The 19139-nt window shown below is 40.1% G+C and overlaps 1 protein-coding gene across 1 annotated transcript in view; it reads left to right on the forward strand.

Moving 5' to 3' along the window:
• ALK (ALK receptor tyrosine kinase) overlaps positions 1-19139 on the forward strand; it is a 328254-nt gene that overhangs the window by 234098 nt on the left and 75017 nt on the right. Inside the window, exon 6 of the mRNA XM_076334726.1 lies at positions 13152-13283. Within this exon, the coding sequence (XP_076190841.1) occupies positions 13152-13283 (132 nt within the window). The remainder of the gene's footprint in view (positions 1-13151; positions 13284-19139) is intronic.

Below are 19139 nucleotides of genomic sequence, written 5' to 3' on the forward strand. Positions count from 1 at the left end.
AAATCTGAGCAGTTATAATAGTATCAATTACTCCAGTGACAAAGTCTGGAAGTAATTTTGGTCAGAAATTGAAGTCTCTGTTTGTAATCTCATCCTGAAACTGTAATAGATACTCAGTGCTTCATCTATGGAAAATTTAATAACTTACACAGCATCAAACATTGTTTGACACCACATATACATTGCTGAGTGAAGTTAGTGATTTACAACATTGCATGTGAGATGTTAGTATCTAATTTACTGCATTAATCAGTGAACGCCAAATCAGTTTGCGGATTGCATGTAGATCAGTTTAATCTGTCTCCTTAATTGTCAGTGAAATTTTTAATGTTGAGTTTACATTAACTGTTTTCCATACTGCTTCTCACTGAGAAAGCAATAGCAGCGTAATACTTCCATAGTGCTCATGTGAAACTGTGCAGGCTTCATTGTTGTTTTTTACTACTCTCCAAATCTGAGGTTCCCTCAGTTAAATCTGTGTTTTGCTAATATTTGCACATTTTAATACATGCCAAATGGAGAGAATGTTGTCAGTCCTGTCAGTGCTAACATGGTAAAAAGTTGTCTCTTTGGTGCACTGAGTGAGTAGATTTCAGGGGACAGGACCAAGCTGAAATGACCCAGGGCTTACTCAGACAGATGCTGCATTAGCATGTGGTAATGATTCAAGTGATTCTGTCATCCTCCGTGCTTGTGATTAGCATTTAGTGTTACACTCAATATAGCCTTTCACTTGAGAGTCTCCATGTGTTACACAAGGGTAAGCAGCATCTCCATTTTTATTCTAGGTTTGTTAAAAATGCAACTAAGTGGGACAAAGCTATTCAAAATTCTGGTCAAACTTAGTAAGTGAACGTTTAGACACAAAAAAAAGTAAGGGAAGAAACTAGATTTTAACACCTTTTCCCTGGACTTCAGGGTTTTTTTATTTAAAACTATGTTAAAAGGCATAAAGGAAGGATTAAATACCTGAAATGAAACAAATTTTGAACAACAGCAAGTTTCCTGGAGCTAACCAATATTTTATTTCAGGTCAAATAAGATCTTTTGGAGTAATGCTGAGCAAACATTTTTCTTCTGCAGGGGACATTTTCATTTTAGATAGCTCTTAAAAATGAGATTTTTTTTTTTTCTGTGCAAACAAAAATACGCTATTCACATAGTGCTAGTTCTAAACAATAGCAAGGCCACATATCCCCCACAAAGTGTTATTTCTTTCTGTCACAGGCAGCAAGATGGAAGCTTGAAAAAGTGAAGAGACTTATCCAAGGTCACAGCGTAAGAGACAGTTTGGAAATCCTGACTGTCAGATTCCTTATTTGATAGGCAGCATTTCTGAAGGTAGTTTGCTAGCAATTCAAGGCCCCTGCACACACAAATGGAGTGCTGGTTTGAAGTACCTCAAAAAACGATGCTAGGCTGCTGTGTTTTGGCTGTTTTGTGCTCAGTCCTTGGTTATTTAATTCTTTCTTCCTTTTGTTGGGTATTGGGAAAAGGATGCCAGGCTTTTTATTCCCAAGAATATCCTGGATGAGCTGGTAACTTAGTCATGGTCTACCTGGAAGAGGCCTAGTGACTGCTGTGAGATACCTTTCACTTCTACTTTTTGCTAGCAGAGATGAACAAAGTTGTCCAGAGACCTTCCCAGCAGGATTGTCACTGGACTGAACAGGAGAGGGAGGTAAAATGGACATAGGATGGATAAGTTCTCGCAGCGCGGAGAAAACTTGAATTGCTACTCTGTGATGAAACTGCTTCTCACACAAGGGGCTGGTAATTTGGATTTGTCACCCTATCTTTGCCAGCTCTTAGTTTGCTTAGCTGTCCTACTGTTCTGCTGAAAACCTTTCAGAGAATGCAGTGGCTGTTGCCCAGAAAGACCTGACTGCTGTGGACTCAGAGGCCTCTCAGCTTTCTGACTGTGTTACCACCTGTGGGACAGTGGATCACTGATTTTATCCATATTAGATGCTAGGGCAAGGCACTTTTATCATCTTTGTGATACCTCATTGACAGACTGTTTAAAATATTGCTCACTAAAAAGCAGCAGTAACTACCTGTGGGATGGGAATGAAGGGCATGGTCAAAGTAGAGTTGAGAGCCTTTACTGTAACTACTGCCACCTAAGAGTCCTGCTGCTGTTTATCAAGAAATCCTGGAAAAGGAGGCAAGGCATTTTTCCTGGTTTAAGTACAAATTCCAGGGCAGTTGATTTTGGTGATAGTATTTCACTAAACTTTCTGAGTGTAGATTCCCTGTGCGCTATGGGTTACATTCCAGGCTTTGAGGTACTGCAGTGGTGAGTAGTTGGCCAGTGACATTCATTATAGCTGGGGAACTGCATCCACATCCCATTAAGTTAAAGCCCTGGGAGGGCTGGAAGTCAGGTATTTTAACTGTTCTCTCTGTAAAAAATATATGGTGGGTATCTAACACCTTTGCACTCAGTATAACTTAACTATACCACAGAGAGGACCATGGGCAGCTTAAGATGAACAGAAGTAAAATACAGAGCAACCAGTGGATCACAGTAAAAAACAGGAGAGTTTGTGTTCCCTAAGATGTCTGACCTCCCCAAGATGGCTGCTGCTCAGAGATAAGACTTGATGAAATGCCTACGAAAATTGATGTTAATCATTATTTGGTCTTTTAAATTGATACTTCAAGACCAAGTGTAGACACATGTAAATGTAAAATACCTTTTAGGTCTCCCTTAGTCCATTTTTTGGCCAAAAGAAAGTTTGGTGGTTCTTTTTTATTATTCAGTGTGTTTGTGCAGTTTGTGCTGTTGAGTGAGTCCGGTCCAGTTCAGCTTGTTAACTGTTACCCTCTCCTAAACTGATGTATTTCTTCCGCAACATCTCCTTTGAAACTGCGCCACAATCCAGTAGATCTTTGGTGGAGAGTATACAGAATTTCATTATTTCCTGAAATTGGTTTATATTTCTCTTTTCTTAGTTCCTTATAAGGAACTAATTGTTTTTTGATGCCAAGTCAGTCAGAATATTACGCATGTATGGCTGGGTTGGGTTCTGTATGTCATTTCCATGTGCTCTGCTCCTCCTTTCTGGACCTTCCCATAATTATTCACGTGTAGCGTACTACTCCTGTTAGCCACAAAACCAGACTAACCCCATTTCCTTTGCAGTGGGGCTAGCAACCCCTGTTTCATATTCTCTTTTTATTACTTGTTTTGTACCCAAATGTTTATGTTTGCTAGGTCTTGATGAAGAATGAGCAGTAAGCTGTGTGTCCTCCTACTTCTCTATTTTGTATAATGAATTGTTTTGCAGTTATAAAGGATTTAGTTATAAAGGATTTGTCTGCCAGGAAGAGGTACATTTGCATTGTATAAATAGATTTATCTAGAGTCAACAAGGTGTTACGCTTTGCTGAAACCTACTCAGCTGGGAGGAGCATTTTACATAATAACAGCAGTAGTAAATTTGTGAGAATTTAATACTATTGCTGATGATAGTTAAGAGATTAATTAATGGCCAGCTGAATCAGTTAGCAAAATGGGGGGGAAGAAGGGGTGGAAGAACCTTGAAGGGGAGCTTGCACTCAACAGAAAGCCTATTGACAAAGTGGATATAAAGGAATATTTTGGGTTGGCATGCATTTTATGGTGCCAAATTTGAAGATGAGAACTATAAAAGAAATGGCTGTCAGTTCTGAGTAATTGTGTAAAGTCTTCTGAGAGTTTGATTGCACAGTCTACTCATTGAAGGGTAAAGATCTTAAAGAAAACCTAGAGTCATAGAGACAGATGTAAGACATGTTCTGTCTCCTTGATCTGCCTTTACACATAGCAACTGTTTTATTAAGATTCCTATCACAGTATTAAAAATAATAAAAAGCCATTTTAATATTATTTAACATTTGTCTAGCTATTCTACTGTGGCTAGCAACCCACAGGCTTCTCATCCTCAGGGCATGGTAATTCTGAGTAATGATACTGGTCAACTCTTACAATTCTCTCTGCACCTCAGTATATGTTTGGGAAAGAGATCTTGCATGGAAAGCATTAACCAAAGTGTCTTTTAGCATGCCACAAGACAGTAGAGAGACTGCCTGAAACCTGGGTCATCTTGGAATTGTAATGTCATCCTTTCTTGTGTTTTTTCCCTAATATCTTCAGTATGTACCTTGGCTTACACAGAGCTAATCACTGTGTTCTTCACTGACATCTGGGTTTTTTTCTGTAAGCATTCCCAATCCGTAAGTCTTCCACATGTTCAAGGGTTAGCAGAGATCCTCCGGCAGAGAGACAGACTTGAGGAAGGAGTTCTTCTCCAGGCTTTTTTTGATGCTGAGGGCCGTTAACCTTCAGCAGCTTTGCTCCTGGGATAATTTTATTCAAGTGTAGCAAGGCCTTGAAGCACAGCCTGATACACAAGGGCAAAGAACTGCTACTTCTCTATCCCTTTGGACTGGCTTCAAAGCACTGAGATGTAGGCAGTTTTCAGTGCATTCAGCTGGAAGAGTCACCAGTGAGTCATAGCCTCCACCAACATACTAATGTTCAGGGATGTGTGGAGGTAGGGTAACACTGCAGTGTTTCTTTTTGCTTCCCTAGAACTGAAAGCTGGATAGCCTCCATCCACATTAAGTCCCTTCCAGTGGCAAAGCTGTTATGTGTCACCAGTACTATTGCTCTCCCTCACAGCAAGTGCTCATGTGCAATTTCATTTTGCTTATGCTTTGAGTTTTTGAGGTATTCTTGCTCAGTTTTTGAACAAAGTGGAAATTAGCTCCTTGACAACAATTTGTTGCACTTAAACAACTACAGAGTTTTGCAGCGGTTAGCACAGTGCAGACAGGCACGACATGAAATTTTCTTCCCCAGCAAGCTTCTGCTTCTACCTGGAACAACTATTGCTCTTCCACTGTGGGGCCACTGCTTTGCACAGTAAACGTTTGGCTGTGATGTGAGGATGCATCCACTGCACCCTGCTGAAAGGGACCACATACGCATGCTCATGATTGTGCTGATTTGTGATATTCCACCCATCTCCCCCAGCAACTGATCTGCAGTAAGGCCATAAATCTTAATTTAATACTGCTGACAGCTAAAGAAGAGATACTGCTAGCTAAAGGAGAGATACTGCTTTAAACAGTTATAGAAGCAGAATTGCATTTTAGAAACGAAAAATATGATTCCTATCTAAAATGATGTTTGAATACAATTAAGTGTCATACCTCTATTTGTGTTTTTCATGACAAGGCATACAAATGTACCTCTGACTGGTTTGGCAGTGCTAAAAGCGCATGACAGAGATTACTGAGATGCAACTATTGCAGGGTTCAGAGAGAGGTTACATCTGACCTGTGTGGAATCAGCTCTTGATGAGCCAAGCAATCTTCTCCAGTCTCTCCTTTCTGTAGCTTATTTTCTTAGATCTGGCCAACTTCAGTCCAACTGGCAGAGGTTGGAACAGGAGTCAGAGAGTTAAGTCTGATTTGGGCAATTTACAGTCTCATTTCATTATTTGAAATTGGTTGGTGTGTGCCTTAGTTTCCTCATCTTTAAAATGTTAGTGATGTTTTTCTTTATGTGGTGTTTTTAAGAAACAAGAATGGGAAAAAAATTCACTATGTGCAGTGGCAGTGTTGGTTGTGCTTGGTATTGGGGAGCCTGAACAGGCAAAGATAAAATTCACTCGAGTAATTGAAAGTGGATTTGAACCCAGCCTTCTAGGAAGCAAAATGTGAAAAACTACATATATTTCCTATCTAATCAACTCTTACAGTTTACCCAAAAAGAGGCATGCGTGAAGTTTGGAAGCACTATTTTCATGACCTCCAGTAGGCTTGTTTTATTTCATACCCAGTTCCATGTCTGATGTTGAGAGTGGGCCTGTGTTAAATCTGCTCCTGTTATCTATAAATAAGCTTAGAGATCTTAACCAGCTCATGATTTTGTCAGTGTCCGCCGCATGTGGCAAGCAGCATTCATCTTCCAGTGAGCTACCAATCAGTCTGGCCAGTGTTCCCTGTGGGTAAGGTTGCTGGCTCATAACAGCTGGTCTCATAGCCTGTTCAGACCCAGAGAGATCTGATGGGAATGGCAGAGCTAATAATAGAAGTTGGACCTTTTTATTTTCCCTCTTCAAGGTTTGTATTTTGAAAAATTCACAAAATCACAGGAAAGTTTTTTTTGGTCTTTTTTTAACCAGTTGCTTACTGTTACAAATACAGTAATCACTGCTTTTAGGAGAGGTATGAAAGCTGGAGGGGGGAGGGAGGGGTGTTGTTATGTTGGTTTTTTTAATCTCACGAAGATGCAATGGTACCTGAGAGAAAAGGGAATCAAATAGCAAATGCAGTCTGGTATTGAAACAAGGGCAACAAAAAGCAACCAAAAGAAATGAGATTTGGGATTTTAACAAAATTACTCTATCCCATTGTATTGTTCTAAGTCAGGATGTTCATATTTAGGGATGAAAACCTTAAAGATCTGCTGTGTGAGATGAAATTAAAAAAAAGTCCAATGACTATGCATACACAGTGTTTCATAGGTATTTGGGAATACGTATTTTCCATCTCTTTGGCCCTTTTCAATTTTGTAGATACCACAGAATATGTAGGTACCACTGCATGCTGGAAAAATCACATTTCTTTTGTACAATTCGCTGCTGCTATTTACTTGCTTACTATTAATTTTTGGATGTGCTGTTGGAGCTGCTTATTGATTGGTAAGCAAATCACAGGAAAAATTACATATGTTACCATGAGCCCTAAAAAACCCAAAAAAGCAGCTAGATTTTTTGCAAGATTAATAGGGGAAAACATTATCATGTCGTTTATTGCACTCAGCAATTATTTGCTGTCTCAGGAGCTATGAAGATAAATATTAGATCCTCAGTCAACTTCCCTAATTGAAAAATGAGAAAGTGTGAAATATAGCTAACTTTCTTATTCCACATTCTTATTTCATTATAGTTTTAAGGAAGCTAGTTGTTGCTGGAAATTCAGGAAATCTACATCACACCAACATTAATGTTGGGAAGTCATTCAATCAAAAGGTAGGAAAACTAACTAGACCTGGTCAAAAGCATTTCCAAGAGAACGCAGAGGGCCTGGCTAGTCTGAATGTTGTACGGCTCTGTAGAAAGTTCATGCTACTGAAACGTGGCAGTGAACAAGTGCCGGCTCCTCAGGTGTGCTGTGAGGCTTTCTTCGGTGTAAGCAATCATACTGGCATTAGGCAAGGCTGAAGGAGCAGATGTTTTAAAATTTGTATACTAAGCATAACATCCCTACTTTGAAGCAGCAGCAGCAGAAAGGGAGAGCGTGTTAGAACTGAGCTGGCTGAATTATTGACATGAGTGAGTTCCAAACGAGTAAGTTTCCACTTGAGTTTCCTTGCCCAACATTTTATCTTTGTCTGAATTCACATGTTTTCAGATTTGTTGGGTTTATGACAATATTTAGTTATGTGTTGAAACCTCTTAAGTCAGTATTTCCAACCTAGAATTGTTTTGAAACTTTTGTTCTGTGAGAAATTTGGGCATTTTTATTTTATGGTTAGATACATTTTGAAATGTTGGTATTTTCTGTGAAATTAAAATTCTGTTTGTACATGGCTCTAATGAGCAAGATTTCTCACCTTGGAGTAGCTTACTGTGGTAATGCTGCGCCCTTAGCACGGAGGGCAGGGGGTGCTCCCTCAGTGGGAATTTATTTACTGTCCTCTGTCCTGCCTTCATCAGATATATGGCCCTGTTCATTTTGTACCATAAATTATTCAAACTGCACTGTGAAGACAGCGTAAATAATTTCCTTACAGGTTTTTTCATGGCTCTGTTATCGTAACATCTTAGTTCCTTACAAATGTTAATGAAATGAACATCATAGAGCTCTTGTGATGAGTTTATTCCCATTTTATGTCCAGGAAGTTAAATAAGAAGATTAAAGACAATTTACATAACTGGAAAAATGGGCAAGCTTTCAGGCATATACAAACGTGGGCTGCTTTTTCTGCCTGTATCAGGCAGTCTAATAAAAAGAGATGGCCTCCTCCTACAAATGTGGCTTCACTTGCATCCTTAGGCAATGACAGCAACAGTAATGATGCTGTTACAAAGATTAAAGCCAGAAATTATGAAGTGTTGACTAATTTTGGCTGCCTGGTGTGAGAAACCTAGAGTCCAATCTTTTTTCAAAGCATTTTTTGAGGACATTGTGTTTTCCAAGTATCTCTTACCGGTCTCATTTGCAGCTGCGACCACTTGGCTTCTCTACTGATCTGAATACAGGTGTCCTGGACTGGGTGGCTGGAAAATGAGGGCAGTGTAGATAGCTGTGAAAGTTTTGATTTATGTGATCTGCCCTATATCATGTTGGAGTTCAATGGCCATTTGCCAAGGATGGCTTCAGTTCCCTTTAACATGAACTTGTCTTTCTCTTCTTTCACTTTCCTACCTCCTTTATTTCATACCTTCCAACCTCTCTAGTGGTGGGAGCAGGGGTATTAATGACTTGTATCAATAGAAAATTTACTTTGTCCTGGAATATGGCTATCCTCAGCACCAAGTGAGCTATCAGCCTTCAAATGTCTGCACTGCTATAAGGCTGGAGGGTTGGAGATGAAGAGTGAGGAAAGGATGTGCCCATCAGAAATGGCGAGTCATAGAAAAATCAATAATCAGAAACTCCTCAGAATTCTCACTATCCTTTTATAGCTAGACAGCAGCTTTTTCTTGTTTCACACAACCTTTAAATCCCCCAAGTACTCTCTTTTTAAATATCTCTGAGTCAAGGCCTTGAACCCAAACCAAAGGAGGAGCAGATGAAATGGAGAAGTTAATGACAAATACTTGTGACAGATAAGCATTGTCAGTGAGGTTGCACAATCCATGATTTTTTTGTGGCGTTTAGTGGAGGAACGATGGACTGCAGCACTAGCCCATTAGAAAATATTATTTAAGAGGTGTAATTAGATAATAGGAAAATTTCTCTTTTTTTGAGGGGTGGCACATATGGTGAGATAAGCATGGTGGAGTTCCATGGGTAGGTTTTTCTTACTACATACATGTATTTAAAAATGAATGTTTTTCACCGTGTGTGCATACAGGGTCTTGCCCTGAAAACTGTTGGAGTCAATTCAGATGTGTCCAGCCAGACTCCTCAGGGATAGCCCAGAGAGCAGCTGCTTTTTGGTAAAACATTCACGAGGGTGCACATTTATCCCAGGTCTTTGCAATTGCTGTTCATCTCTTTTTGCAGAGTAGAAATGACAGGAGTTTTTAACAACAACCGAGTACTGTCCTATTAAGCTCTCTTGTTTTAATGCGCGCTGAGTGGGAGGGCTTTACCTGACTGTTGGTCCCAAAAGCTTTCAGTAGCATTAAAAATTATGGCCTGGGAAGTTGAATGTAACACGTGAAGGTATAATTATGTTCAGCTTGATTAATCCTGCATGATAATTAGCAGTGTAGCCAGTTTACAAGATAACCCTTATCTTTGGAAATATCTGTAAGAATGTCAGTCTTCCCTCCCACTTGGCCAGCTGTGGTGGCAGTAAGGTGAAGGTTCCCATTTTGCACTGATCAAACATCACAATCTTTCTGGCCATGTTCCTCAGAGACAGATATGCCAGAACTTGCCAGCGCACTTCGATTTCTTTGCTGATCAAGGGAGGGGGGAGGAGAGAAGAGGCAACCCAAGTCGGAGAAAATCTGCTGAGGAGTGAAATACATTCCCTTTGGCCCCACAGTCTGAGCAGTAAGTTGCTTACCCTGCGTTAGGCTGAGCCACATGATTTTCCCCTTTCATGCTGATCTGCTACATGGAAACTTAAGTCCAAAAGCATGGGCAGTCGAGAGCCCAGGCTGTCATTTGTGTCCAGGGTCTGGTACTGGATTTGAACACTGCCAAGGCTAGACTGTGTTCAGAAGCAGGACCTGTGAGGTACAAAGTCAGCACTTGTTCCCCAAGGAGTTGTTGGTTTCTCCTTTCAATTTAGAGCCTGAAATGCCATTTATTTAATGTTGCTGTTTAAATAATGATTTATAAGACTCCAAGCCAGCCATGGTACAGCTTAATGACTGCTATAATTTATGGATGCCACTGGCTACATAAACACTGCTGTAAATATGAAGGATGTCTCCCACAAATTTTGCGTTGATACTTATTTGATACCATTCATTTTCCTTTCCTTACATATCATCTGTGTGTGAGTTCAGGCCATTTGACTCAGTGATGCAGGTCATTCTGGCTCACCTTGCCAGGAGTGACTGGGGCTTGGAAATGAAAAGATCAAATGTCTATTTTTTTTACAAAATATTTTAATTAAAAATTAAGTTTCCTTGAGCTTGAATGCAAACATCTGCATCAGGTGGCCCATTAAAAGGGTCATTTGTATTTGGGCTTTCTTTGGCTATCTGTTTGGTTTACTAGTTAATCATCTCCTTTATCCCATTCATTTTGCCTTTGTGCATGCAGTAAGCAAGCAAACAGGAGACAGGAATAAATCATGCACTGTCACAGAGCCCAGCCATTCCCCGGGCTGCAGCTTTGCTATTTGTGCTCTAACCTATACAAGGAGCATGTGTATATGCGTGTAATGCAAATCTGAGCTAATTCAAGCCCCGTCTCCGCAGAGATGAATGAGTATGCAAATCTGCTGCTTTGTTTTGGAGGAAAAGCTCCTGGAATTGCTTGATGTCTAGTTGCAACTGACAGCTTTTAAATACCACAGTCAGTTGACTTCAGGAGATTTGTGTTCCTGGGCTGCAACAAAGACACCTGGGAAGATAGTAGGTGCTCTTGAATGCCTTGGTTCCATTATAATTAGTGTTAATGCAGTCATGTGCTTGGCAAACTGAGTGCCTTTACAAAGTTAAATGAATTGAGTAAACAGAAAAATTCCATTGCCTACGATAACCCCTCCTCTGAATCTCTGCATATCATATCCCAGCAGCTGCTGGGATAAAACACGGACATTGCTGAAAAGGTTGCAGATAAACTGAGTGGGACACAAGAGCTGGTAATAAATGTGGGCGTTTCTTCAAAACCATCTGTGGGGTAATTCAGAGAGACAAAAGTTCTTCTGAGTTTGAGTAGGACTTCAGCTTTTTTAAGAGTGTCATGATGTTACTAACCTTATGGAAGTGCTCTGGGCCTTGTCTCTTAACTTTTCTTTAGGTGGTACTTCCAGCAACATGGTGCCATATAGATTCATTGCATAACCCTAGGAGAAGGGATCACCTACTGAGTTACCAAAGTCGCTTCTTACAGTTTTCTAGCATCCATTTGCACACTGACCTGAGCCTGCTGTGACTGGCTTGTGACATAAGAGCTTTGCTTCCGACACGGGGAAGGTTCTCAGCGATGTCTCTAAGAGTGCATTTTTGCAAGGAGCATGGCAAGGCCAAGGAGGATATCTTCTCATTGCCTTAAACCCTTACCAAGGGGCCTGCAGAAATTGTCAGCAACCAGCTCTGAGTTACTTGGTCTATTTTTTCTGCAAAGCTCTCCCCTGTAGTCAGCCTTGACCTTGACTGAAATACAAGGGCACTGTGCAGCCTGTATGCGGCAAGCCAGAGTTGCTCTAAGGCAGTCAAAAAAATTGAGCTGACAGTAACACAGAGCACCCTTTTTGGGAGCTGGGGTCCTTTATTAAAAAGGTTTGGCATGTATTCCCCCCACTCCTGAATTGATTTGCTCCATAAAATAAGCTTGAAGAGAAATAGTGGTTGTTTTCCTACATGCTTCATTAATTTTTAGTTTTGGCAGGCAATATAAATAAAAGTATCAAGTGCACATCTAATTGAATCACCAGTGATTCCCAAGTCCCTGTAGTACCAGAGAACGTGATGTAGCTGTGCTGTTTAGCAAGCACAGATGAGTTAGGCAAACAATGGCTCACTCTGCCCAGAGGCTTTGGTTTAATCTTGAGCATTTACCCATTTAATATGAGACAGAGCAGGAGTTGTTGCAGTGGGGAATTCACAGCGCAGACCTCTTCGTACTTCTAGGCTTGCCTTCTGGGAGTAGTGAACTAGAAGCACATCTCTGCAGAGAGTCAGGAAGGTTTCGGTGAATTGAATCTACACCCAGATTTTTGTGGAAGGGGCTCTTGCACTTCTCAGGCTTGGCCTCCTCCATACATACTGACTGTAGGATGTTGCTGAACTAAATCCTGCCCCTTCCAGGTGGCTGATCTAGAGCATGTGTCTCTTAGGACAAGTCCTTTTTTTTCTTTTTTCTTTTTTTTTTTAAGTATCTCACTTGACTACAATCAAAGACCTCGGAATGAGAGAATTCCTACAGTAAGGAAAATCATACCCATCGGGCTGGATGATCTCTGACTTCTCAGCTGTCAAGGGAATCAAGGGTCTCCAGAAAAGGACGGTGCTAAGGGACAAGTACTTAAGATCATTTCTGAATGGATGATACTGGCCTCTGATTGCAGTGTTCAGTGACCTCATTTCATAAGAGTTGACTCATTTCCACATTGCCAGCCGCCTTTTGCTGCTTAGCATAGGAAAAATGAATTGGTGATTTTTGTGTCTTGGTAGATGTAGTCTGCTATGGGCTCCCTGACTCAAGGGGAGGGGAGTGCAGGATGCAGGAGCAGGAGTGGGTATAGAAGAGAAAGAAAACTACAAGCAGAGATCAGACTGTTTCCTCTGTTGCAGAGAGAATATGACAACGTGATACATCCAAGTCATAGGTAATACATGTTGACAGGTGTGTGCGATGAAAGCTTGTGTTCTTTCCAAACCATGTAGCCATGTCATTCCTGAGCTAGAGAGAGAGGATATCAGTCTTCAGGACTGTCAGTCTAGCAGTAAATTCACATACAATTAAAAATCTATCATGTGTATTGTGTTGTTCTTGAGAAGTACCACAGAGCAGGCTGCAGGATTTCAACCCTCTTTTCAAGGGTCAGAGATGCCTTCCAAGTTAAAACAGCAGAAATTCCTGTGGAACTGAAGTTCTCTGTTAGGTGGACCATTAGATATTTGACAAGATTAAACAGGTCAAACAAAATAAAATAATTACTTTATCAAGTAATTATTGGATTGAGGGGATTTCACAAGGTGTTCTCCCCTTCAGTGTTATCCAGGATCCTATGACCTGTTGGTTGAGAGGAAGGCAATTCAGTAATCTGAAGTGGTTTATGTTTTCTTTTTCTCTAGGATCTGCTTCTGGCTCAAAAATGGCTCTGGAGGGTTCCTTCAGCTGCTGGAATGGAACGGCGATCAGGCTGGGGCAGGCGTGTGACTTCATCAGGGACTGCGCCAAGGGAGAAGATGAAGGAGATATGTGCAGTGAGTAAATCCAAACCCCCAGGCTGCATCCTCCTTTTCCAAAAGCATTGATTGTTTTGACTTTTAATGCCTGAGACTTTAGCACTAATAGACTAATTTGGTACTATCAAAAGACCAGTATCCTCCATAACACCTGCAGTTTCTCTGGATGTCTGCCTGGAGCGGACCATTTGATATGTTCCTGTACCCGCCTGCATTAGTTCTGCAGCAGGTTCTTAAGATGCTCTTAGTGCTTCATCTCTTCCAAAGTCCTGATCAAAAATGCAAAGGAAGTATAGCCTGAATAGCTAGATGCCTTACAGAATTATGAAATGTGTAGTTTGTTAGAGCTTTTAATCAAAATGTAGCACAGCATGTGGCAGAAGGGAGAGGAAGGAGAAAAATTGTAAGATGAAAAATGAGTAGAGCCAGTAGCTTGTCTTTTGACCAACTCCTGTGTCTTTGTAATTCCTCTTGTATTCTATCCTCTCTTCAGCAGTCAGTAGTCTAATAAAATACAGCAGAAGATAGACAGCAGCCTCAGTTTTCTGAAAACTCGCTGTGCCTAAATACTTTGTAATTGTGCTGCATAACCTAGATACTTTAGGACCTTCCTTTAACCGTCTTGAAGATGCCTTCTCTCTTTTTCTATACCTCTGCATGTTCTACCTCCAGCGTCTTCCCCTTTGCCAGTCTACAGATAGTTAGGAGTGGTGGATTGTCAGCCGTATGGTTATACACGTGGCAAATATATCAAGAAAAATAATCGTTGAGAGTTCATCATTTACCAATTTAAAGTGTATGTGTCACAGCTGATCTAGCCTATGGACTTTTGTCGACAGAGCTGCATTGATTTGGTATGCAAAAAATGTGTTCCCTGACCAAAATATCAGTTCCAGCAAAAGCCTTTGGAATAGAAGAGGAAATTATTCTCAATTTAGCTTTCATATGCAACAGCTAGAGCAGGTGAGAATCTGGGTAAGGTAATCCAAACAAGCTGTGTTGATATAGGTGATGTCTAGACTAACAGACCTTTGCTGTTTCTAGCATAAACTTAACAGAAGAGTGACACACAACCTCTAGCAAATTCCAGTTCTTTGCTGCTAACAAAGAAATACAGTAACAGATTTTATTGGTGTGGAGAACAGTGGTTTGACCTGGGATCATCTAGTAAACTAGTTGAAAGCTTGAAATTATATGCTTCTCCATCATGTTAGACGTTGTTACAATTTGAAAATATATTCATTAATGACACACACTCAGTGAACATGAAATTTGCTTTCATAGGAACAGTGTCATCACTGCGGACTTGCAGCTCCTTAGAACCAATAACGCTTCATATTAGTAGTTTTGAAACCTTCTTTTTGCCTAAGAGCTTTAAAACAGAGCTCTAAAACCTTATAATGGTATTTCTATTGTGTTCTACACTTTAATTAAAAAAACCTAGTAAATTATGATAATCAGTAGGTTGAATGCATTTTCATGTCATTGGAAGTAGAGAGACGTATTATTTACCATCAACTATATGTCCAGATACACTGTTGTGTCTTTCTGCTCTAAATGGCTCTGCCTTGTGAGGGTAATCCTGTCTATACCAGTGGGAACAGCAGACCTCACAAGGTGGAGCTGTACCAATCATGAATGTAAACTAAATACCACCATAGGATGGGGCAGGCCTAGAGGAACATGCTTGCCTGTTATTTTCAAATGTTGGGTGCGCCTGTGGCTGGAGTCTCATCCATATTCACGTATCAGGAGGCTGGCTCTGCTCTTGCCCCTAGCTGCCACCCTGTATCCCATGGTTAGCCAGTCAGTAAAGTGACCAACCCCTCTCTCACATATGCTATCCACAGGGGTTGGTTTGGTTGCCTTTTCCCCCTCCATGCAGCATTCATCTCTAGCTATTTGCATAAAGCAGTATAGCACTTACGTTGTGTCAGCAAAGAATGTTTTGAGAATGTAAATGAGAAAATGTAAAAAGCAGAACATATTTAACCGACTGTATAGCTGAGCGTCACTCCCTAGCTTGGGGAGAAGACCACATGGCTTGTTTTCAACCACAGGTACTGGAAATGAGAGTTCTTACTCCCAGACAAAAGGCCTGAAAAGCACCATCTTCCACCCAAGCAACAAAAAAAAAAAGGCTTGCCTTAGAAAGAGCTTGAGTTGTGGGTATGTCTGCTTATCCACTTACAAGCCTGCTCAGTTCTAGGGCTGATTTCTCTGCTTTTGCCTCTTCACTGTGTTGAATATTGTTGGCATAAACTTCGTACACAAAACAGAGAAATGGTCTGATGTTTTAGATGTCAGTTACATCTGCACAGCAGCCCAACACAAAACATATGTCATCTTTCAGCATTTCAGTTGTCATTTTGCTCCTGAGCAACACGGATGTTTTCATCAGCTTTTTGCAAATGTGGCAAAAAGTGATTCAGATATATAAAGCAGAGAAAGGGGTTTCCCAAATGCTTCTGCTTACACGAAAGAGCTGTCAGAAAAAGATGTAGCCATGCTCAAAACTGAGGGGAGAGCTTTTAAAATTACCATTAACCAAAGGCTTCTATCTTTGAGCTTCAAGATGATGGGTTTTTTTTCCTTTCACAGTCTTTTAGCTGTGCAAAAGACTGATTTTTTTTTTTTCTTCCTATTCATTTGATTTTTTTTTTTCCTTTCTTAGCTGAAAAAAATCTCCCTAGCGCCAGCTGTTTGTTAACATCTCTTTACTTATTAATGGCCAATGAAATGTCACGGTGCTTGTTCTGCGTGCAACCAATTAGTCTGTGTAGAGAGTGTAAAATCAGAGAGGGATGACCCCTAGAGAAAAGCATATTGCTGTTTGAGTCATAATCAAATATTCTTGCAGGAGCAAAAGATGGCTTCAAAGAGGCAGATGTGGAATTAGATGCCGAACTGTGTTGATTTGGGACCAGACATACAGGTTTAACAGACTGATGGAAGTGCCACACTGGAAATTACTTTGCAGAAGCATACTTTGCAGACACACATTAAGACTTCAGATAGTGGTGGTCTTATGTCTTTGCTAGTAAATTCATGCTTTTATGGATTATAACTTACTGCAAAAAAATAACATACTTCCTCTTATTGTAGTAGAGAATCACAGCTGGTATGGTACAAGACAGAGATGAAAACTCAGATTATTTACTAATATAGATTGGCAGAGCTCTGCTTTATAGAAAGGGAGAATTTGTTTCAGAAGTTTTGTACTTCTCTTTTTAGCTGACAATATCTTGGATTTTGGTTCAGTAATCTTTTGTTGCAGGGCAGTAAGTCTGGGCAAACATAAAAGTTTTACTGAAAAAAAAGTGCATATACTTTTGGCTAGTCCAAAATTATTTTACTTTCTGTCTCAAATTCACCAAAAAATTTCAACCTGGGAAAATATTGCTTAATCAGTCAAAGCATGTTAGGAAAGTAATGGATATATTTAAAAAAAAAAATTAAAAAGAATGGAGGTGCTGATAGTATATTTATTATCTAAAGACCCAGAACTTAGAGGATTCACCCACGATATGACAAACCCAGAACTGATTCTGTCTTCTGCCTAAGTGAATTTGAACCCATATTTCCTATTTCCATGGAGAGTTTCCAAGATTGTGGTCTGGAGTTCTGGTCTAGTTCAGAAGAAAAAGGGTTACTCAAGTCTCTCCTGAGGTTGCTCTTCCACATTTTATAAATTTTACCTGGAATAGGGATTGAAAGTAATGTCCTCCATCTTTCAAATAAATCTCATAACCACTGGGTTATAGGGTAATTTTCACTCTTTGCCTCATTGAATATTTAAAGATGTTAAACACATTGCCAGGTGAGATAAGGAAGACTAGTATCTGATTCATGAAAGGAATGACTCAGCCTGTGCTATGTGGTTGGAGGAGTGCATGCACACATCTGTCAAAAGACCAGATGGCAGCTAGAATAGGAACCTATAAAGTTTGAATTTGTGATAACATGAGCAAGTGACCAAAAAAGCATAGATAATTAATTCTACAGGGGCCAGTTTACTTTCCAGGCAAAAATGCATGAAGAAACCACTGGAATCATTTACGTCCTAGTGATAGATACAGCCCAGCAGAGTCTTCCTGCAAGCAAAATGATGAAGTAGCAACCTGTTGCCATACAGTGCTCTCTTAAGGTTCTTGTTGCATACACTAATCCTTTTGCTTCTTTCTTGATCAAAAGCTGTACCTCTAGCAACAAATCGTAACCTCTGGTAGTTCTGAACTCAGCAAAGCCTTCTGGGATTACAGGGTAACTCTTTGTTGACTGTGTTGAAAAGTATTTTCCCTTTTTATGCTTCATTTCTGGTAGAATTTGGCAGACCAACTTTGCTCGCATAGAGGCAGACATTGAAACAAACTCATGTTTAAGATTCATGGGCTTCTTTAAGTTCTTTGAGTAGGTGATCTTTTTGCCTTCTGAGATTTCCTCCTACATTTGGTAAAGGTCCATACATACCAGAGTAGACTTTTATGCTTGTGTCTTTTATAATATATGTCTAGAATTTCACCCAAAAGATTAAACTATAGTATCTGGTTGATTTACACCTAGTTTTGAATCAAGAGTGTGCTCCATCCACTTCATAAATTATGCCAGTTGCTAATTTTTCTTGCTATTAAAGGATGAAAAGTCTGTGTTAAAGCTAAAAAAAACGTGAACTTAATTACCTTTGAAGCAAAATCTAAATCATTCTGAAGGCTTGAAAATATTTGGTTAGGAACAAGTTTAACACCCTACAGCTTTTCTCTACTTCATCACTCAAATAAAAGCAGAGACTCTTATGTTCTCATAGTGCTCCAATCTCACTGGATTACTCTATTCTCTGTCCCGTATCCACAAGCTGCATCTTAATCTTTCTGAGGTCTAAATTTTTTGAGGTTTCTGTCACTAATGATAATATCCAACATGGCAGGTTTCAATAGGCGTAACTCCTGCCCCCACGTTTACTTGATTTTCCAATGAAGTCAGATTAGCTTTCCCTCATCAGTGCAGTGTCTGCGCTAATGTGAGTTTGAATTATAAACATTCAGAAAATTGAGAAGTACACGTTGATGGAAAAATGCTAGCCAAAGAGCTCTTTGTGGAGTAGCAATATGTGGAATCATAGGTACTGTATGTATTCAAAGTAAGAAAGAGCAGCAGAGAAAATGCATCCAGTGCACAGGACATCTGAAAATTCATAAAAAATTAATTTGTGGAGGAGGAATGAAATTTTCTGTGAAAGTAATAGCTTCTTATTTATGCCCTTACTCGTCATCGACAGTGAGCTTTTTCTGGCCTCCAGGCAGGGATTGCTACTTAGATGACTCCTCCTGCTGCTCTGACTTGTTTACATCATCCTAGATAGCGTATGGCCATGAAATGAATTCAGTTGGACACCGAGCCAAGCTGTTTCAGTAGGAATTCAGGGCACATTATAATTCGTCATTTTCTTTGGATCCCAGCCTCGGGCTGCGCGATGAAATATAATCAAGTTCTGTAGAGGGGTAAAACACAAGGAAGCAACTCTCTGCTTAACAGCTCCACATTTAAGGACTAGGCTGAATCAATTTGGAGATTTTTAAAAGGAAAAACTTGAAAAAGCCTTAACTCTAGTACAGGTTTTGATCTTTTCATGACAAATTTGGGTGCTTGCAGAAAATAACAATAAAACATGGCTCTCGCCTCCATGTCAGGTTCCAGGTTCAAATTTGGCCCTACTGAAAAGCCACAGATGTAAGATTTGTTTCAGTTTCCTCTGTGAAGTGAGTTGTGATTCAGACTCCTAAAAAATCAAATACTCGTAGACTAGACACTGTAGTTGTGGTGTTCCCCAGCTGTTTTCTCAGGGGAGACCAAGGAGTAGGTGAATGTGCCACTGAC

The sequence above is a fragment of the Aptenodytes patagonicus genome, chromosome 3 (assembly GCF_965638725.1).
Source record: "Aptenodytes patagonicus chromosome 3, bAptPat1.pri.cur, whole genome shotgun sequence".
In the NCBI taxonomy this organism is placed as follows: domain Eukaryota; kingdom Metazoa; phylum Chordata; class Aves; order Sphenisciformes; family Spheniscidae; genus Aptenodytes; species Aptenodytes patagonicus.